The following is a 21,856-nucleotide window of genomic DNA, read 5'->3' as shown; positions in this document are numbered from 1 at the left end:
CTTTGGTCTGCCCTGCACCTGGCCGCCCAAGAGGAAGCACCGAGGAGAAAAAGAGAAGTTTTTCTTCCTGTGAAATCACTGGCAAATGCCCTCATCCTGTGACTCACCCTGCCATGGCAGCCAATCGGATGGTGCCTCAAAACCAAAAGTTGTCCACAAGCTCCAAAACATTGGGTACCTCTGCGTTAGGCTATGCCAGAAAAATGCAATTCTTTGGTGGGAACAGGGGCTGGTGTGGGAGAGCTGCCAACTATGTTCCCTCCTTCTTCCAGCCACCCCAGGCGCCAGAAAACGGAACCATCCTTTTCGTGTTTTGACTGATGGACAGCGAAGAGGCAAGGCAGGACTGTCTCCTGCCCCCAGAAGACAATGGCATTCTCTCAACCACATGGGCAGTGAGGGCTCTGCTTGGGACCCAGAATGGCCCCTCACGCCACGCATCGCCCAGATCTTGAGCCCTCCACACCCTGATGCAGAATGTGCACGTCATTCCTGGACAACTGATGCCCTTCGCGCCTAGTGTTCAGCACCCAACGGACAGCCAGGAACTAAAGCAGGACCTTCTTGCTCGCCCCAGCCCTCCCACCCTAACCCCAAACAGGACTTTGCTGCCAACAACTCACCCAGAGCCAACTGGGCTATCTCAAGGGGGCATGAAACACCTGGCTCCTGCACCGCCACCCCCGCTCCCACAGCTGCCCCACTTCCCCCCCCCCAAGCCTCATGGTGCAGCTAGACCAGGTGGGCAACTTTGGAGGGCTGGGGCCCCGCTGGATGCCCCAGGGCCCTCGAGGGGCTGCAGCCCCTCCTCCTCCACCAGAGCGTCTGCTGGGAAACAAGGCATTCTGGGTGCTGCTGTTGGGCGGCTGCAAGGGGGTGGGGGGCAGGGGCTGCAAAGAAATAGCAGGGAGAGACGTCTGCCGCCACCCCCCCCACCCACCCCCGCGACGTGTCACGCAGCCCCGAGTGGGGCAGAAACGAGACATGGTTTCAGAAAGGAAGGGCTGGTGTAGCAAGGTGGCCCCCTTCTCCCAAAGCTGCCTCTGCTCCAGGCTCGAGAACTGGTTCCTCGTGGGCACCACTGTGATGACGATGGAAGTGGCTTCTCAGCGGTGGCAAATACGGACGCTGCAGGCAGATGTGAGGCTGCTGGGCAAAGAGCCGAGAAGAGCAAGAGAGGCCTTGGCAGGGCTTCAGTGTCAGCGGCTCAGGGTCCACCAATGAAACAGGGGGGGGGCGGGGGGGCAGCTCACGCGGGGGGGCGGCCTGTTGTCTGTCACACGGAGCTGCTGCTTCTGGTGGTCCTGAGCCCCTTGGTCTCAGTCCCTGACTTGCCTTAGGAGACCACACACGCGTGGCTGGACTGGGGGTCCAGCAGCCAAGCCACGGCTTCCCTTTCCGTCTGGAGGCCTTTCCCGGCCTGGCCTGGCCTGGCCAGTGAGCTCACCTGACTGGTGATGTCCGAGGGCATCGGTGAAGGTGGCTTGGAGAACACGGCATCCTGGGAGATGAAGCCGGAGTCGTGCGAGGAGACGCTGGACAGGCGGGTGTTGGCGTTTGCTGGCTGTGCCAGGCTGCGGTAGTGACAGATGGAACTTGGTGAGTATGTGTAAGAACCACTGAGCCGCGAGGGGCCACCCTGGGAACTATGAGCTCTGCTAAAGGGCAGCGAGATGGGAGGGGGAGGGGGAAATGGAGCATGCAGGAGGGGCAAAGTGCAGCATCAGGGCGTGGGGGGCCGGCATGGGGCAGGAATCGCAGAAGGTGCACACGGAGGAAGAGGAGCTTTTGAAAATGGGTCCACCACACCCAACCTCGCAGACCCAAGGAGTTCAGCGGCATCACAGGCAGGCAAGGGAAGGCCTGGGCGGATGGGGTGGCAGGCGCTTGCCCTTCCAGGCTTGGAAGCAGCCTCCTCCAGGGTTCCACGGAATCTGCATCCACTCCACTATGAGTGTGATTCTGAAAGACTAATATTGCTCCCCTCATGTCCCCCGGCTCATGTCCCAGGGCAAGGAGGGCCACAGTCTCGGAAGAGCCTCGCTGCTTGGTGTTTTCATTACATGGCAACCCAGCCATGGGCTCCTCACAGGGACAGTAGGCCTAGTGGGAAGAGTGCGCCAAGACCGTGGGGGTTTGGGCAGATTCCCCCACCCCCGTCCCAGCGGCAGCTGTGTATGTGCAAGTAGAAACTCCAGGATCATGGCCCCACTTGCTTGCCACCGGTCCCCTTCTGAAGTCGCTGTTCTTGAGCTGGGAGTTCCTACCAGTTGCCCCAAACATACCTGCACATGCTGGACTTGCGGGACCCAGAGCTGCTTGGGGAGGATGGTGGGGTCTGGTAAGACCAGCTGTAATCGGAGCCCTTCAAATCTTTGATCACCTACAAAAGATCCCACGGAATGCATGGTTCTCATTTATTTTATTTTATTTATTTATTTATTACATTTATATACCGCCCCATAGCTGAAGCTCTCAGGCCGGTTTACAACAGTTGAAATTGGTAAACATTAAAAAGTATACAAAATTTTAAAAACCATCAGAAACATAAAAACAACAGTATAAAAACAACAGTATCCATTTAAAAACAACTATTCTGGGGTCCATTAAAAACAAACTCATGGTACTTTTCAGGGTTCAAACACTGTTCCAGGCTCATCACATCCATCTTTTCAGCCAGAGGGAAGCCTGAGTGGCTTCCTCAGAAACAGGAGGCACAACGTCCGCAACGCAGCCCTCTGCCTGCTGTGCCTTTGGCCACTCTCCCAGTCCCTGGAATTGCACAGGCAGCCTCCACAGGAGAGCTCACGCTGTCTGAAGGAGAAGGTATAATCCTGCCCTGTGCCGAAAAATGGAGGCAGCTAAACCTTAGTGGGGGCGTGCCTATGAATGCCCTAAGCCCGGCCTTCCCAAACCTGCTGTCCTCCAGACCTGTTGGACTGCAACTGCCATTACTGGACATTGGCCATGCTGGCTGGGAATCATGGGACTTGTACTCCAAAACATCTGGAGGGCACCAGGATGGGCAAAGCTGCCCTAAGCCATCACTGGGATGGATCATGTTACTGTAAACGAGGTGCCAACTACAAAACCATGGTGCTCTAGAAATTATAAACAACAATGTATGAAGACCCCCTTCCAATTCTTCCCCTTGGGACTTTCTCCTGTCTTCAGAGCACCAGAGATAACATCAGACAAGCTGGGCATGTGTGACAATAACATCCCAAATAGGTCCATTGAATCACAGAATAGTTGAGCTGGAAAGGGCCTCTACGGCCATTGAGTCCAACCCCCTGCTCAATGCAGGAATCCACCCTAAAGCATCCCTGACAGATAGTTGTCCAGCTGCCTCTTGAAGGCCTCTAGTGTGGGAGAGCCCACCACCTCCCTAGGTCATTGGTTCTATTGTCATACTGCTCTAACAGTCAGGAAGCTTTTCCTGATGTCCAGCCGGAATCTGGCTTCCTGTAACTTGTAGAAGTGCTGAGCTCAAGCTGGGATAGTGAGTGATGATCCCAGCTGGAATTGTTTGCCATAGAACATCTGGTGTGGCACACCTGAAGCTCCTTAGCAGGGCTGTTGGGCCTCTTTCAGCCCGAGGGGGGTGCATTCGTGAGGTGGACGGGGCCAAAAATACTATCAGAATTTTGCTTAAACCTCTGAGCCTGAGGAGAGGCATTTCAACCAGTTTTCTTCCCATTCTTCCCAGAATGGGAAGAAAACTGAGTCCCACCCAGGTAATCACTAAACAATCGGCGATCAGGGAGAAGCGGGTGGGGCCAGGGGAAGAGGGCGCAGTCACTGGGGAAGCCTGGGAGGCTGGATTGGGACCCAGACACCTTAGTGCAGTTGCCCTCTGCTCACGACACACCCCAAACGACATCATCAGCTCAGCGAGGAAAGTGGGAGGGTGATTCCAAAACACGTCACAATAATTGAAGTAATTGACCAAAGCCTCCCCAGTGTGCCTCTCCCACATCATTGGTCTGAGCTGGGCCCCAATCCTCATTTCCAACTGGGAGCAGGATACTCTCCCCACGCCTGGCACACGCCGCCCCGGCCGATACGCTGCAATCGATACTGTGCTGGACTCGCCTCAACCAGGTCAGAGACAGAGAGGTTGACGGGGCAGCACGTCCATTGTAAGGCTCCCTCATGATGGATCTCAGCCTCCCCCAACCTCACACCCTGCAGATGTGCTGGACTACAGCTCCCATCATCCCCAGCCTGCCTGGTCAACAACTGATTGTAACTTGTTACCTTTTTGTGTTTTTTCACTGGCAGCCACTCTGAGAATTGGTATTGAAGAACAGGTGACGGATCTCTGAATCCAGCCCCCCCACCCCCACCCCCACCCCGCCCAGCCTCTGCATGCCCTCGCCTAGCCTCTCGCCACACTTTCCTCCTACCTGCTCACTGGCTGATGGCAGTTTGTGAGGGTCAGCAGTCAGCACCACCAGATCGTCAATGATGCCCTGCAGGTGGGTGATCTCTCCTAGCATGGTGATCTCTCCATTCTGCGGAAGAGACGAGGGACAGAGCCAGTGTTAGAATGGGGCTCGGGAGAGCCAGGTTCAAGTCTCTACTTGGTCATAAATTTCTCTGGGCCAGTCACTGACTCTCAGCCTACCCTATCTCACAGGGCTGTTGTGGGGATAACATGGAGAGGAGGAGGAGGAGGAGGAGGAGGAGGAGGAGGAGGAGGAGGAGGAGGAGGAGGAGGAGGAGGAGGACTGCATAAGCTGCTCTGGGTTCCTTGCAAAAGGAAAAAAAGGTGGGATATAAATGTATAAATAAATAACCATTTGTTTAAATAGCCGGCATTTGTGGTCCTGGAGAATGAGCATTCGAGGAGCCCTGGAACACAAAGGCAGCCCTCGCCAGTGCTTGTCCCTTTCTCTCTCTGCTTGGGAAAGTCAGTGATGAGCACGGCGCAGGCTGGGGCCCACCACGCCAACAACGCCAACGCTCCAGCCAGGGCCGCTTGGAGCCTCAGCTTCGGAAATGCCTTGGAGAGAGCTGGTGAAGAAACCGAGGTAAAACAGAGGTGCGGTGTTTTGTTGCCATGGGCGGTTTTTACTTGTGCCTGAGCGGCGTTACGTTGCAGATACGGCCTGCTGCCAAATGGGAGGGGACAATGAAGCCAGGTTCTCGCTATTGGTATGGGAAGGTCGGATCGGAATTGGTACCATCTGATTGGGGAATAACTGAACGTAATAATAATAATAATAATAATAATAATAATAATAATAATAATAATAATAATTTACTTCTTACCCACCTCTCCACTTAGATTGAGGCGGGGAACAACAGTGAAAGATGCCCATTGGTCCGAAGTCCACACAGAGGTGAAGTGGCAGAATGTTGGCCACCCCAAAGCTGATTGGCTGGAGGGTTCTGACTGCAGGGAATAGCAGGAGCTGTGCAGAGTCCAGCAGGGCAGTTGGCCAGAGGGAGGGAGGCCAGCCGGGAGGCCAGCCACCCAGGAGGAGAGAGGCTGGGCAGCCGGAGGGAGATGGCAGCCAGGAGCTCACCAGGGTGGGGCTTGGCTGGGGCATTGGCTTAAGACTGGCTTGGGGTAGAAGCCACGGCTTCTCACACCTGACTGGTGGTCAAAGTACAGAAGACCTATTTAAAGGTTGTAACAACCTGGGAGGGGTGGATGTGTGGACTGAATGACCTTCAGGCCCTGGATGGACCACAGAGCTGGACTGGGTGGCCTCGGGGTGTTCTGTCCTCTGCCTGGTCCTGCTTGTGCCAAGCACGCTGCACTCAATGCAAAGCACCATCCCCTGACCTGTTGAGCCAGACTGAAGTTCGCCCAAAGACTGTGCTCAGTATTAACTGTGCCTTGTGGCAGAATTAACTAGGACATTTCTATGCTGCATTTGGGCCTCATATGTGAGTGGTAAGGTCACTGCATGAACACATTTGTATGAACACTGTCCCTGCAGGTAAGGGTGAGTGACCAGAGGATGAGCAGCAGGAAGCCGGTGCAACACCAGTACCCGGCATCAGCCGTCACCATGCAGCATCCACAGGGCCCCCTAGCTAGCTGGGGGAGGCGGCGGGGGAGAGTGGAATGACAAGGGTGTCAGGAAAGGGGGTGGGGGGGAAGTGGGGCAGCAGCTGCAGAGCAACCAGAATGGGGAGAGGGCAAAGGGCACCTTTCCCAGTGCCCCCTCAAATCTGGCAGAGCCATTGAACAAGTCTTGCACTTCTAGAGTCTGGGCACTGCTGAATTCTGGCTATCTGGATTTTAGATCGTGAGGAAGGTCACCAGAATGTTGGTTCTGACAGCAAGTGAACCAACTCCACAGCACTGAAGATGAACACGGCATCTTATACAGAGCAAGGTTTTCTGGGCTTGATGGCCACCTTGGCAGAGCACAACAGATGTAGTGGGCGGGGGGTGGGGAGGTGGGGCTGAGGGCACATACCACCACAGGCTGCAAGTAAGCAATGAAGGTGCAGAACCGTCCCCGCTCCTCAACGAGTGCCTTGCGGACAGCCTGCTTCTCCGTTTCCTCCAAGAGGAGGTACATGTCGTTGACATCCTGGAGCGCATTGTCGAGCTGAGGCTGCAGGTCCCCCTTACCTGCAAAAGTGTGAGTGACACAGAGAGATCATCTCCTCTTCGCCCATCAATCCCTGAGCCCAGTCCTGAGACCCTGACCCTCCAGGCCCCCAATCTCCCTTGAACAGACTTGGTCTCTCCCACCGTGAGTATTGCTGACTGCATGCGGATAACTGGCCACGGCCCAAACACAAGGAAACCTTCCTGCATTTACTAACTTGTGATACATCCTGAGATCTCTCTACAGAAGAGAGCAATCACAGCGATCACAAAGGGATGTGAGATGAGAGAGCAGGGCTCGAAGGCATGACTGTCAGCCACAGACGTCTACGAGAGAGTCCGTAGCACCCTCCCTAAGGTACAATTCCCGCATTCTACTATTCAGTCATGACGTTAACATGACTGAATAGTATGTGTGTGTATATATATATATATATATATATATATATATATATATATATATATATCTCGAATAACTCCCAAGGACCAAAAGCAATATTACATGTGCCCAGATCTGAAGGTGTTCAATGTATTCGTAGGGTTGGAAACAAATGCCAACCGCAGATGGTGAGCCAAAGTGCTAGTGGTCTTTGACACTATCCAGTCACTTTGACAATTCACTTTTTGACATTTCATAGCACCAGAGCTAGTTGCCTCTTTTTCCTATTGACTGAAAGATTCCCAGGAAGAAGAAGCCCGTAAGGGTCAGGGGCATGTCACAATCGTCTCCCAGCCCACCTGGAGGAACTTCTCATTCCTCCGACGTTTCTGTGTTGGTTCCCATCCAGCCCTCACTCTCCATCCCTGGACTCGTGCTCTTCATGCCCTACCCTCATTTGCCTTCTCAAGCGCTTCATTCTCTTCTCCGGCCTCCTTCTACTATGCCCATCCCTGCATCTGGAAGCGCCTCCTTGTTCTCAACCTATGGAGCCACCTGCTCTCTCCTTTCCAATCCTACCGTCCTTGCAGCCTTCCTTCCAGACAGCCTATCATCTCCGCAAAGCCCCAGAGCTTCACCATTCCCGCTCCTCCGGTTGCTCATGCTCTCCTTCCCCCACCCAATTCTACCAGAGTCATGGGAAATGGAATCCTTTGCCAAACCTTTACCTCTCACCTCCCTCTCTAGACTGGATGCCTTCTGAGGCAGGCATTCTGGTACCTGTGTCTCATGCAATGTGTGCCTAGCATGCTCTTGGTAATAATTACATCCTACATTAGACACATGTTCTTGTCAGAGCGAGTTGCAGGGAGAAGAAAACCAAAACTTTAACAGGGTCACAGATAGAGAGGTTTGAGGTCTTCTCTTGTGGCATACTCCCCCCCTCCCCTTTTCTGGGTGCAGCCATCAAACTGGACCAAATTGTGAAGAAGCTAAATGCCAGCTTCTGGCTCCAGGATCTCCAAAGGAAGCTGCATCTATGTCTAGATTTGTCCTTTTCTCAGTCTTTGGACTCTCCTCTTTGCCTTTGGCCATTTTGGCGAATAAGAGTCCAGTTAACTCAACTGGATCCAGTGCCAAATCTATGTTATTAAGCCCCATGTAGAACTGGAATCAATTCTGGGTGTCCCTGTACCACCCTCATGCAATAACTTGCCTCTTCTTCCTCCTTCCCAGTTCATGCAATATCAAGATAAACCTGTAGCAGCTGGATTCGTCCCAATTTTAGGAACACAGGAAGCTGGCTTATACTGGGGCCATGGCTAGACCAAGCCTATATCCCGGGATTGTACCAGGATCATCCCTGTGCATCCAAACGCCACACAGGGGATCCCAGGAGCAGGCAGGGACGACCCCTCCATTTGCCCGGGATAATCCTTAGGTCTAGCTAAGGCTTATGTCCATCTAGCTCAGTACTGTTGACACTGACTGGCAGCAGTGGCTCCCCAGGGTTTCAGGCAGGACTCTGGGACCTTCTGCGTGCAAAACAGCCCCCCTGCCCCCTGGGCAACAGCCCCCCTGCCCCTGGGCAAACCAGACCCCCAGCCCCATGGAAGTTACAACCCCTCTTCCCCTCCCTCTTCTTCTCTGCAATTACAACCCAGCCTACCCCATTCCCAACAACTTAATTCATCCCAAGTGCAGCCCTTAGAGCAGTCTTCCTCAACTTGGTTCTGTCCAGATGTGTTGGGACTGCAGCTCCCATCATTCCCAGCCAGCATAAGGAAAGCGGCCTTAGAGTTATACCAATGTTGGATTTGGGTGACAGTTGCTTGGAAGCCTCTATCACGAGCAAGGAGGGGGCAGAAATCAAAGGGCAAAACTATCCAGGTAACACCGCGCAGTGTCAGCGCTGATGGAATGGCAGCATCTCAACGCTTTTTGACCCTGAGGAGCCACTGTAGGGATATTCTGAGGGGTCTGTGATATTCTGAGATTTGGAGAAGAGAGATGGAGAAAGAGATTTTTAAAGGAAGGTTCTGAAGATGAAACCATGAAGAGGCAGAGACAGAAAAGAGAGGTCCTGAGGAAAGAGGCCTCAGGAAAGAGAGCCGCCTTCTGCCTTCTGCCTCCGAGCCAGTGACCCACCAACAGCGGCCAGTAACTGACGCCTCATACAGCTACCTTTCAAGTCCTGGACACGAGGGCGCGTTTAAGAAATCACCTGCTTTTGCATAACACCTGGACTCCCTTCCTTCCAGTGTTTCAGAGACTTACTTTAAATCATGTATTAAAAATGGAATGTTTGTTAGCTTCCTTTTCGGTCCCTTCCCCCTTCCTTGGTAAATAAATCCTAGTTTGTGCTTTACAAGTTTGTTTCCCCCCACCCTGCACGCTAGTTAGGGGCAGCACTGTTCTCCCTCACCCTTCCCACTACTGTATGAACCAGGCCCCATGGTTTCCACCACCCCACAGGATTGCTGGTAGAAAACGGCGGGACACACACAGACACGGACTTCAGAAGCTGCCAAAGAGAGCCCGTAAAGCAGGGCTCCTCTTGAGTCTTCCCTACCAAGAGCTGCCAATTGCTTGCTGGTTATTCATAACAGGTGGGAATGGCTGCAGTTCACCATGAAATGCTCGATTCAATGTCCAGGGGGATCCACATCCCAGCACAGAGGACCACCCTTGTCCAACCACACTGGGAGGCCACAGGCTGGCCCTGCTGCCATTCAAGCATGCTTACCACCACCACCACCACCACCACCACCAGCAGCAGCAGCAGCAGCAGCCCACATGCAAAGAAGGTAAAGCGAAAGGACTGAGCAGCCAGGTGGGTGGAACTACCATTGAAGGGAGGAATAGTGAGGACAGGAAGAATGGTGGGGTTCCATGGAAAAGTCAACAAATAACCAAGCAATTGAAAACAATGAGCCACAGAATGTTGGGAAGCCAAGGCTGAGACCCTGACTCTGCTTGGCAGCAGAAAAGAAGCCGATGCAGAGGAACCTATAATGTTCAGGGGAGAAATAACTAACTATGGCTACGTGTGGCAATGAAGCCCAAAACAGGTCCTTGTTGGAGATGGATCATGAGGGTGGCTGGGAGTTAGATCACCCTGCAAAGCAGTTGCTTATCATGCTGACAAAGGGCCAAAGGCGGCCTTTAGAAAATGGAGCCCAAACAACCCGACCCCCCTCCCTTCAGTTCTGGTGAATTGGTGCATCCAAGCCCACTGTAAGGTGGCTCCCCCTCATTGTGTGCTGCCACTCCCTTGGCAGGATCTGGGCTCAGGCTCCACGGATCTCAGCATTGGCCCCCGAAGCCATTCTGGAAAGGCACAGCGGAGGCGGGTGGGTAGGATGGGATCAGGGTCCCATGATGATGTTGATAAGGCCTGAAATGAAACCCAGGTGGGACTATTCTACATGCCTTTATTGTTCATGGTGAGGACACACATACCTAAAGTAAATATTTAGCTAACAGTACACAGTCCAACCTGCACCAACAGTCCTCATCACGTTTTGGAACCTAATGAAATGCTAAGAGGGCTCTGCAATATCTGGGCACATGGTGGCACTCTCATGCGGTGGGGGGGGGGTGTTGGATTTTCCCCAAGATGATGATGATGATGATGATGATAATAATAATAATAATTAATAATAAATTTCTTACCCGCCTCTCCCTCTGGATCGAGGCGGGGAACAACATCAAATACAAAAATACTATAAAATATATAAAACTGATTAAAAACATATAAAACTAATACATTATTAAAATAAGAGCCAGATATTTTAAAATTTGACTGGGTAGGCCTGCCGGAAGAGATCAGTGTTTTTTAAATTCAGAAAGACTGTTGCTGACAATCTCCTCCGGCAGGCCATTCCGCAGTCTGGGAGCGGCAGAAGAGAAGGTCCTCTGGGTAATGGTTGTCAGCCTAGTTTTCGCTGACTGAAGTAAATTCTTCCCAGAGGACCTGAGTGTGTGGGGCGGATTGTACGGGAGAAGGCGATCCCACAGGTAATCTGGACCCAAACCATGTAGGGCTTTAAAGGTAATAACCAACACTTTATACTTCGCCTGGAAACTAATTGGCAGCCAGTGAAGTGATTTTAAAATTGGCGTAATATGGTCACTCCTAGTTGTATCAGTGACCAGCCTGGCTGCCATATTTTGAACTAGTTGAAGTTTCTGGACTAGGCAACAAAGGTAGCCCTATGTAGAGCGCATTGCAGAAGTCGAGGCTAGAAGTTACCAGCGCGTGCACGACCTTCTTTAGGTCTTCTGACTCTAGGAAAGGGTGCAGCTGGCGTATCAGCCGAAGCTGATAGTAGGCACTCCTGGCCGTCGCATCTATCTGGGCTGTCATTTGGAGCGACGGATCCAGGAGCACCCCCAAGCTGTGAACACAGTCTTTCAGGGGGAGTGTAGCCCCATCCCGAATTGGCTGACACACCTCCAAACCCAGGTTGGGGCCTCTGACAGAGACAGCTAGTGGCTGCAATGTGGCCCCTCCAGAATGAGAGATCAGGCCAGCCTGGATGTGTCAGAATTCAAGCTGCTTTTCAATTTTATTTTGAATTGATGGGAAACAATTACATGTGCTTTGCATGTCATCTTTCATTTTCATTTTGCAAGTTAGAACTGAGCACATGAAGCCGCTGTTCAGCCACCCTGCCATCCTAGCACAGACCATTCTGGCTGTCCCAGCAGCACCCCAGAGCCTCAGGCAGCCAAGAGGGGGTTCTCAGTCTCCGATTGCCTGTGGACTGGAGATGCTTCCACACTTGCTGGGTGCGAAGCATGTGCTCCAACACGGCCCTCTGGGTCCTCTTTTAGCCAAAGGGAGGTCAGCCTTAAACACCATTTTCCCAAATGGAGCTACGAGATGGACGGCATCTGAGCTTTCTTTCAAGATGCATCAGGGTGCAGCAACAGGGGCAGTGGGCCACCGTGGGAGGGCGCTATTACACGAGTCCTACTTGTGTTCCTCACACTTGGGCATCTGGATGGCCACTGGGTGAACAGAATAGATCCTTGGTCTGATCCTGCATGGTTCTTATTTCTTATTGTTGTTGCTTTTTCAAAAGAGATTCACAGCAATCCTGTGCGGGACGTGAGGGTGAAAGATGGTGACTTTCCTAGACCACCTAGGTGGACGTAGACCTGAACTTCCTTAAGCCACAGCAGTACCGGGGTGGGGTGCAACAATGCATGCTTAGACTGAGCAAGGCAAGTGCAGAGTGTTTTGCTGCCCAGGCTGATGACGCACAGCAGCATAACAACAACAACAACAACAACAACAACAACAACTGCACCCTAAATAATTAAGAGGTGGCTGATACACGATTTCCTTGGCTGCATGTTTTAAGTGTCATGGAGAAAGAGAGCAGCCCCTGCTCTTTGGAGGAGTTGCCCAGAGGCAACGGAGCAGGTCGTGAGCCGACTGGGATGCTCACACTCTGCCCTGGTTGGGCTTGAAATAAAACGAAATGAAACATCGTGCAAATGTTTCTGGCCCAGGCAGCTGATGTGGGCCGGGAAGCTCTCAATCACAGCCTTGGGAAAGCAGAGCGTCCCAGTTGGCTCACGACCTGCTCCGTTGCCTCTGGGCAACTCCTCCAAAGAGCAGGGGCTGCTCTCTTTCTCCATGACACTGACGTAGGTGAGGTCGGAGCCCTCCACGTTCTGGCACCTCTGGCAGTTGCCTGCTTTACCTCTGTGGTTGGGCCTACCCAGAAAGGGGGGCGGGTAGCATGGATGCACATGAAAACTAGCTTGCCAGCAGAGAAAGGAAGAGAACTGGGAATCATTTCTCAAGTCTTAGATTTGGACGGAGCAGGTGGCCTTGGGCAAGCACCTCCTTCTCCGCTGGCAACAGAAGGGTTGGAGCGCCAACCGACTCCCTGGGTCGTTGGCAAGGCTTATCATGATCACGTCTGTGAAGCAGCTGAAGCATAAGACTCGGGTTCCTGCCTGCCCCATGCACCTCCCTGTGCAAGTTCAGCAGCCTGCGATCATCACCAGGGCACAGAGGGAACACGGCAGCTCCTCCAGGACTCCAGAGTTGGGGCTGGGAGCAGAACGAAGTGGAGCTAAACCCCATCAGCTTAAAACAGCCCAGTCCCTGCGCCGTTGTGTCATGGCTCCTGAGGTTTACATTTCATTTCAAGCCCAACCAGGGCAGAGTGTGGGAGGGATGAAGGGGGGGGGGATTGACAGATAAGTGAAGCAAAGGCCATGGAGCAGGGCGTGTGTGTGTGCCTGGATGAAGCTGGGTTGGCAACATTTGACTTACCAAGTAGTTCTACAGGAAGGATGTGGAAGGAAGAAAATAGAGAGAGAGAATAAGGAAGAGAGAGAAGAATGTGTGAAAGACAGGCTGATGTATAGAGCCATCTTCTAAATCAGGCTGAGACCCCCCACCACCCCTCAGCCCTCACCAGGTAAAATCCCCCCCAGAAAAGAGAGCAAAATACGCCCCCCCAAAACACACACACACACACACATCTGTTGATGTCACCTCCTTAGTGTCAGGAGTAGGAGTGAGAACCGCAGCGCTGCGATTCCCTCCCCTAGACAGGGGGCAGCATCAGGGCCAAGGAGGGAATTCCCTGAGCAGAAAGCAAATTCAGCCGTGCCCCAGGCAAAGGCCTCAGGCCCAAACCAAATATGATAGATCCAATCCGCCTTGCATGCCGCAACCAACACCAACACCTCCCAATTCACCGAGCCCTGCTCTGGGAAGAGCCTTCAAGACCTCGATGCTCCTTGCGCCCTCCAGACGGGGAAACATTTGCCATTAAGGGCGATGCCGTTTGCTGCAGCATCACTGGCAGCTGATGGAGTGAAACCAGGAGTGCAAATGAATGAATCAAGGAGCTCCATCCAATGCCAGGTGCCCACACCAGCGGGCAGGCGGAGTTGCCTTTCGGCCAGAGAGGTCCTTCCTGGCGGGCAACTTACCTTTCCGGGCTTTCTTCTGAAGCTTCAGCGTGTCAGAGGACTTCTTCTTTATCTCATGCCGCGCTCGTTTGTATTCTGCAGAGACAGGAAGCAGGAGAGCAGCCATGTTGCAGCCGCCTCCACTGCCCTGCTCTTTCCCTGCCCAGAATGTTCCTGCAGCTTTGCCTGCCGTCCACCCCGCCCTCCCGCCCACCCAAACTCTGATTCCTCTCAGGCTATGCTTCAGATCGGAAGCCATGCAGGCTGGCAAGTGGGCCAGGGGTCTCCCACAAAACATGAGGAGGAAAGGCCAGCGGTTGCTCCAAGGACCTCCAGCCTGGCTCTGGACCTCCTCCCCTCTCCAGCCCTCCTCTGAAATGCTGCTTGTCTCATTCATGGCTTTGCCCCTCTACCCCCACCCCAGACATGGCTGCCCTTGCATTCCTCCGTTTTACCTTTTGCGTGGTCTTTGTCAAGTTGGTTAGCAGTTTTCTTCCAGTCCTCAATCCTGTCCTGCAGGGGGTTAATCAGACTCTCCATCAGGGCACTGCAGCAGGAGAAACACCGGGAGAGAAAGGCTAAGAGGACCAAGAGGGCGGAGCAGTCTTTGCACAAAGTCGAAAGCGTGCAGCATTGTGAAGCAGATCTGCTTATCACAGCCGGCCCAAGACATTTTGCTGACTGAGGCAGAGTTCCAGATGGGGTGTGTCCCATCCCCCCCGCCACAAGTCATGAGAAATAAAACATTAAATGAAATGTTGGAGCTAGTCTAATGGAAATAATAGTGATGGTGATTATGATGTTGTTGCAATCCTATACACACTTACCTTGAAGTATGTCCCAATGATATCAACAGGATTTACTTACGAGAAGACATGCATAGGATTGCACTGTTAGCAGTTACAGTTGAGCAGAGGAACACACATGACCAGAAGCTCCATTTTTGTGGTTCCTATGCAGGAATACTAACATTTTAAAAACACATGACAATCCAACTAAGGACAGAAAGCTTTTTAGAAGGGATGCTCTAGACCTCATATAGAGATGCGTGGAAAATGGACAGAGATGGAAGCCAAGAGACCGACTTCCCACATCCCCTGGCATGGCCGTTCGGGAAGGCTGGAATGGATGGAAACTGAATCCTAGCAGAGCTGGAAGCCCTTGCTCATTGCAGGAATCCACCTTAAACCATCCCTGACAGATTCCTGCCCCAATAGTCATAGACTGGAGGGACATTTTTAAGTTGAAATCTGCACAAGTAAACAAATGACCAAACCCTGAAGATGGAGCTAGCTTGGGTGCATTTGATCTAAGGGTTCCGAGAGGCCTCAGCATGCTTAAAGGGCTGCGAAGGCAGCACCATCAAACCCTGGGCCTGCAGCATCTGCTCCTCTTTCGGCCCCCTTGCCCAGAGTCACCACCAGCTGCTGCTGCTGCTCCTCTGCGTTTCTACTCACCAGCAGGGCCTGGATCCTGCTGACTTCCCCCCGCCTGCTCCCTCGCTCTCCTCTGTTTCTGCATGAAGAGCCTGGGAATAGAACAACCTTGCCCAACCTGGTGCCCTCCAGATGTCCTGAATTTCAGCTGGGAGTTGCTGGGAGTTGTAATCCAACACATCAGGAGCGCACCAGGTTGGGGAAGGCTGCACTGACACAGTTTTGGCCTCTGAAGTTGGCATCTGGCTTCCCTCTTCCGTCACGCCCCTGCGAGAGCTCAGGGGAAGAGCTGGAGGCCCCAGAAGACCAGGGCCCTCCCGACCATGGACAGCCATCAGACCCATAGGAGCCTGAGCCCTTGGAGGAGAGGGTTGCAGGGCCTTCCCTGTCAGGAGAAGAGGCTGAGCAAACCCTGAGCCCTGGGCTGCTTCCCAGCTCCTGGACTGTGTAGCACACCCAACTGATTTACTGTGTTTGATCTCTGGCTTGTTATCTTGACAGCTCCTGCTCTTGCCTGCTCCTCTTTGTCTGCCTGCCTGCCTGCATTCTGACGTCTGCCTGGGTTTAGACCACCTCTGTTGTAGCCTGAACCCCGTTTAATAACCACCCGTAGGCTTGAATGTTTGCTGACTTCACTGCAGTTAAAGTTTGTGACCATCAAAGCCGAACATCTTCCACCCTTCCCACCACATGGCAGGGGCAGGGGCAGGGTCTCCAAGCTTTTTGGGTCAGTGGGCACATTTGGAATTTTGAGAGCGTCATGGGCACTCTCACAAAATGGCTGCCACGGTGAGCACGGCCGGTCAGGGAACACTCATTTCCTGGAAGGCAAACTGGTGAGACTAAAAGGAAAGTACCTTGTCCAAGAGCCTGAGTCCAAGGCGGAGGCGGGGGCTGAGCTCCAAAGCACCAGGCCCCTCCTCGCAACCTGAACGCAGATGGTGCTGGAGGAGGGCAGCCCTTTGCGCTGACTCCTACCATTGAATTCCCCCTTGCAAGTCAGGGCATCCTTTCAGGACACTTTCTCAGTCCGCCTTTTAGAGCACTGCCCCTTGCGCTCCCCCTTTCTCGTTCGGAAGGGGAGCATGGGACTCGGGTGCAAGGGAGCTGCGCAGGAGGGAGCGCACACTTACTTGGTAAATTGCCTCAGTTTGGCCTCGATGCTGCGGTGCCGCATGCACATGCGGGTCAGTGCCGAGCCGATGTCCCTCGTGGCTCCTGAGGCGAAAAGAGACGGCCCTTGGGTTAGTGGGCGATGGGCGGGGCGGCTCCAGCACAAGCGGGCCAGGTGGGGGAGGAGGAGCTCAAGTCCCACCACAGGGTGATGAAATCTGTGCAGGGGGGATACGGGGGAGTGCGAAGCAGCCCAACCACACGAGCACGAGCACGAGCGTGCGGGAGCCGGGTTGTGCAGGGGAGGTCCGCGTGCCTGCGGGCGCACGGGCGCCTTCCCATGGGGCCACCCTGTTTCAGAAGGACCAGAGCAGGGAGCTCATTCAGGAAGGAGGCCTTATTACCCTGCAGTGGTGCAGTGGGGAAGGTCATCATGACGGCCCCTGTAGCCCCTTCCCCAAGAAAAATCAGTACCAAAAGAGACAGGATAGCCCGGCGGGGGGGAGGGGGAAGGGAGGAAGGATTGGAAAAGTTAGAGCTGAACTCTAGATCTATGTTTTCCTAGAGTAAAAATCAATCAGAATCACCTTCTGAACAATTATGGCAGAAGTCTCCAATATTTTGGCATTGGGGGGAGCAATTGGAATTCCGAGAGAGTATCATGGGTGCTCTAACAAAATGCCGGCCATGGGGGGTGGGGTGGGGGGGTTACCCATTCATAAAATAGCTGTCATGTAGCCATGGCCCATGAGGCTACATGAATCTCCCGCCACAGAGACCAGATCTGGAATGGCAGCGGAGGCCACACACACCGCTGCTGGGAGGGCTGAGGGCCTTCTCCTGCTGCTGCTGCTTGCACCCCTCTGCGTCTCTCCTTGTGAACAGGAGACTACCGGACACAACTCTCTGGAGCACTGCCCACCTGATGCCTTGCTCTGAGGGGCCTTCTCCGCACTGCCATAGCACAGGCAGCCCCAAGAGCCACCTTCTTGCCAGTGCCTCTCTCTGAACAAGGTAATAGGACGGAGACAGGTGGTGGAAATCCAGGTTTTCAAATACCTGCATTTGCAAGCTCCCCACCTTCCCTAAAACCTAGGTCACAAATGGAAGAGTCAATGCAGAGTGCTATAAATTCTGCTTTTCCAGGACACTTTAAGTGCAGGACCATTTCCTCCCTTCAAATAAACATATATCACTTCTGAGGTCCAGCCACGTTCGGCTGTGGCTGAAGGAAGCTGTTGGTCCAACACATCTAGAAGGTGGGAGGTTGTGGAAGGCTACCCTAAACCAACAAGTTCCACATAATCATGGTGATTAGTAGCTGTTAATTAACCTCTCTTCCTCTTCCACAAACTTGCCTAATCTCCCTTTGAGATGGCAGCTACCACTGCATCTCGTGGCCATGGATTCCATGAATTGATTTTGAGACTTATTTTTGTCGGTCCTGAATTTCCCATCATGCAGTTTCATTGGATGGACAGTGAATGTCCCCTGGACAGAGTCTAACTCGGATTCCTGGACCCAAGGTCGGAGACTGCGGATCCAGGAATTCATGCCTCCCCCCCCCTCAGCCACTGTGGAGAGAACCACGCCAGCAGCCTCTCCAAGGGGGCAAAGGGGTGTGTGTGACGGTGGGCAGGATGGGGACAGAGGAGGTCGGGATATGATGAATGTGGAGGCTTCCCCTGCCCGGCCTGCCTCCCCTCCCTCCCACTCAGACACAGCACAGCTGAATAGGAGGTCAGAGGCTTCTGGGCATCACCATAAGATTGCGCCCTTAAGTTATTTTAAAGTCCCTCCACCAGGTGGACTCACAAAGTAAACATCTTAAAAACATGATCAAAGCACAGTCCGAGTCCTGGCTGCTTTCTCCACACCAGGCAATTAAAAAACAACCTCTTATCATGTTCCTTCTACGTTGCCTTTTTTCTAAATTAAAATGCTCCCAAACCTATAGCGTTATCTTCTAGGGAAGCTAGTCAAGCCCTGCGTTAATTCTGGTTGCCCTTTTCTGCACCTTTCCGACCCATATTTAGTTGGAGGCTGTCCGACTACCACTGCCAAAGGCCACGAATTGGCTACTAATCTCTACTCAGAAAGGATCCTGTCTTGACAGGCAACTGAGCAATTCCGACTTTGTCCACTGGGGAGTGGCAGAGACCACACTGGCAGGCTCTCCTGCCTTCCCTTGAACATGACAATACCTATGAACCAGAGTTTACAGCACCCACCCACTGCATTGAACAGGGGTGTGGGGCCCCTGGTGCCCTCTAAGGTCCCTTCCATCTCCATGATGCTATGGCTTACCGGCTAGCCTCCCTTGGTCTAAATGGCACCCCACCAGGAAGTTATCCTGTGTAAGCCTCACTGAAACAAATGGGAGGGCGGTTGGCATGCATTTCAATAGTGCTTTTATGGCAGATACCCCCTTAGACTACATCCAACGGGCACCTCTCAATGCTTCTGCTGCCCTTAATGGCATCACAAACCAACTGTCTGAGGCAACTAGTTAAGCCTACCATGTGGGTTTCACCAACTGTCTGAGGCAACTATAGAATTCACTACCACAAGATATAGTGATGGCCACCAATCTGGATGGCTTTAAGAAGGGTTTAGACCAATTCATGGAGACCATCAACGGCTACTAGCCCTGATGGCTCTAGGCCACCTCCAGTATCAAAGCAGTGTGCCTGTCGGTACCAGTATGCCTGTGGCACACGAGTGGGTGAGAGCTTTGTGCTCCTGTCCTTCTCGGGGGCCTCCCAGTGGCGCATCCATGGGAACAGAATGCTGCACTAGAGGCCTTTGGCTTGGCCCTTTTCCAGGGCTCCTCTTCTGCTCACCTTCATTTACCACATAGCCTACCCTCTCTTTCTCCTGGGCGCCTCTGCTCCACTGACTTTGGTGGTGCAGACTCCCTCTCCCACTGCCCCCTGGTAAGGTATACTGTAAGGTATACTGTATACCCTCTTCCTTCCCAGAACTTTGAAGTTCTGGGAAGGAAACTGAAGAACTTTGGGGCCCAGGTAGTTTTCTCATCCATCCTCCCGGTTCTTGGAAGAGGATTAGAAAGGGAAAGAAAAATACTCCGGATGAACGACTGGCTTCGAAGGTGGTGCCGTCGTGAGAGTTTTGGATTCTGGGACCACGGGCTACGCTACTTGGAACATGGACTGCTGGCAAGGGATGGGTTGCACCTCACAAGGGCTGGAAAGAATGAGTTCGGCCACAGCATGAAGAACTTCATCAGGAGGGCTTTAAACTGAATCTAGCGGGGGTGGGAGACGTAAATTTTGAGGCAACAATGGATGAAGGCCAATGCACCACAGTACAGAGAACAGCTCCAACAGAGTCCCAAAATAGTGTCTGCAACAAGGTAGGAACAAAGCCAGACTATAAAACACATGGTCTTCGATGTCTATATACTAATGCCCAGAGCATGGGAAACAAACAGAATGAACTTGAACTCTTATTACATGAAGGCAAATACGACTTGATAGGTATAACTGAAACTTGGTGGGATGACTCCCATGACTGGAATATAGCAATTGAAGGATATAACTTGTTCAAAAAGAACAGAAGAAATAGAAAGGGAGGTGGAGTTGCACTATATGTTAAAAATACCTATCCCTGCACAGAAATACAGGCGGATGAGATTGGGAGCCCCGTCGAGAGCGTCTGGATTAAAATAAATGGGGCTAGGAATAAAAAGAATATGATAATCGGAGTCTACTACCGACCACCCAATCAAGGAGAAGACGAGGACGAAACTTTTGAGAAACAAATTACCAGTGTTTCAAGGAAGTGTGATGTAGTAGTGATGGGGGACTTCAATTACCCTGATATCTGTTGGGAGACCATTACTGCCAAAAGCGGCCCTTCCAAGAAATTCCTGACATGTATGGGTGATAACTTTCTCCTACAGAAAGTGGTGGAAGGAACTAGAGGATCGGCAATCCTTGACTTGTTATTGACCAATAGGGATGACTTAGTGGATAAAGTGGCAGTTACGGGAACTCTGGGGGAAAGTGACCACGTCATACTTGAATTCTTGATTATGAAGGAGACAAAAGTCGAGCGTAGCCATACACGTACTCTGGATTTTAGGAAAGCTGATTTTAATAAACTCAGAACTATAATAAGTAAGGTCCCGTGGCAAGGGAGCCTAATGAGAAAAGGAGTGCAGGATTGGTGGGAGTATTTAAAAAAGGAAATTTTAAAGGCACAGTTACAAACAATTCCAACAAGGAGAAAAGATAGAAGACAACAGAGGAAACCAATGTGGCTCCACAAAAAGCTTATTGATGAACTGAAAACAAAAAGGGATACATATAGGAAGTGGAAGGAAGGCCAGGCTACAAAAGAAGAGTACAGACAAGTGGCGCAAAAGTGCCGAAATGGCATCAGGAAGGCTAAAGCTGTGAATGAGCTGAGATTAGCAAGGGATGCTAAAAGCAATAAAAATACGTGAGTAGTAAAAGACAGAGGAAAGAAATGGTGGTTCAACTGCTTAATGAGGATGGCAAATTGATAACAGACGACAAACAAAAGGCTGAAGTGCTCAATTCCTACTTTGCCTCGGTCTTCTCCCAAAAGCGGGTCTATGACTCCCCTGGAAAAAGTGAAGTAGAAGTTGAGGGGGCAGGATTGCAGTTTGAGATTGATAAACAAATGGTCAAAGAACACCTAATTTCCTTGAATGAGTTCAAATCCCCAGGGCCCGATGAACTGCATCCAAGAGTAATGAAGGAGCTAGCGGAAGAACTCTCAGAACCTTTCTCTATTATCTTTGCAAAATCATGGAAGACGGGCGAGGTGCCGGACGACTGGAGGAGGGCTAACGTTGTCCCTATCTTCAAAAAGGGCAAAAAGGAGGAACCTGGGAACTACAGACCAGTCAGTCTGACATCCATCCCTGGGAAAATTCTGGAGCAAATTATAAAGAAGTCAATCTGTAAACACCTTGAAATCAATGCAGTGATTACTAGAAGCCAACATGGATTTGTCAGGAACAAATCCTGTCAGACTAATTTGATCTCATTTTTTGATAGGATAACCTCCCTTGTGGACTGTGGGAATGCTGTGGATGTCATATATCTTGACTTCAGCAAAGCTTTTGACAAAGTACCACATGACATTCTGATTAACAAACTAGCTAAAAGTGGGCTAGATGGAACAACTATTAGGTGGATTCACAGTTGGCTACAGAATCGGACTCAAAGAGTACTTATCAATGGAACCTTCTCAAACTGGGGAGAGGCAACGAGTGGGGTGCCGCAGGGCTCAGTCCTGGGCCCAGTGCTCTTCAACATTTTTATTAATGATTTGGACGAGGAGGTGCAGGGAACGCTGATCAAATTTGCAGATGACACAAAATTGGGTGGGATAGCTAATACCCTGGAAGAC

At 52.0% G+C, this 21,856-nt stretch overlaps 1 protein-coding gene across 4 annotated transcripts in view; it reads right to left on the bottom strand.

Annotated features, from left to right (window-relative positions):
* The window catches only part of MTSS2 (MTSS I-BAR domain containing 2), a 101,796-nt gene that overhangs the window by 15,920 nt on the left and 64,020 nt on the right, over positions 1 to 21,856 (bottom strand). For 3 of the 4 annotated variants that reach the window (XM_063141501.1, XM_063141502.1, XM_063141503.1), the window contains exons 4-10: positions 16,471 to 16,555; positions 14,357 to 14,448; positions 13,923 to 13,997; positions 6,441 to 6,598; positions 4,410 to 4,517; positions 2,286 to 2,383; positions 1,448 to 1,574 (exon numbers count right to left, since the gene is read on the bottom strand). In XM_063141501.1, the coding sequence (XP_062997571.1) occupies positions 1,448 to 1,574; positions 2,286 to 2,383; positions 4,410 to 4,517; positions 6,441 to 6,598; positions 13,923 to 13,997; positions 14,357 to 14,448; positions 16,471 to 16,555 (743 nt within the window). The remainder of the gene's footprint in view (positions 1 to 1,447; positions 1,575 to 2,285; positions 2,384 to 4,409; positions 4,518 to 6,440; positions 6,599 to 13,922; positions 13,998 to 14,356; positions 14,449 to 16,470; positions 16,556 to 21,856) is intronic. The other variant, XM_063141504.1, reaches the window with a different exon arrangement.

Source organism: Elgaria multicarinata, chromosome 14 (genome assembly GCF_023053635.1).
Source record: "Elgaria multicarinata webbii isolate HBS135686 ecotype San Diego chromosome 14, rElgMul1.1.pri, whole genome shotgun sequence".
NCBI classification, from domain to species: Eukaryota; Metazoa; Chordata; class Lepidosauria; order Squamata; family Anguidae; genus Elgaria; species Elgaria multicarinata.
This window is presented reverse-complemented; position numbering and strand designations above follow the sequence as displayed.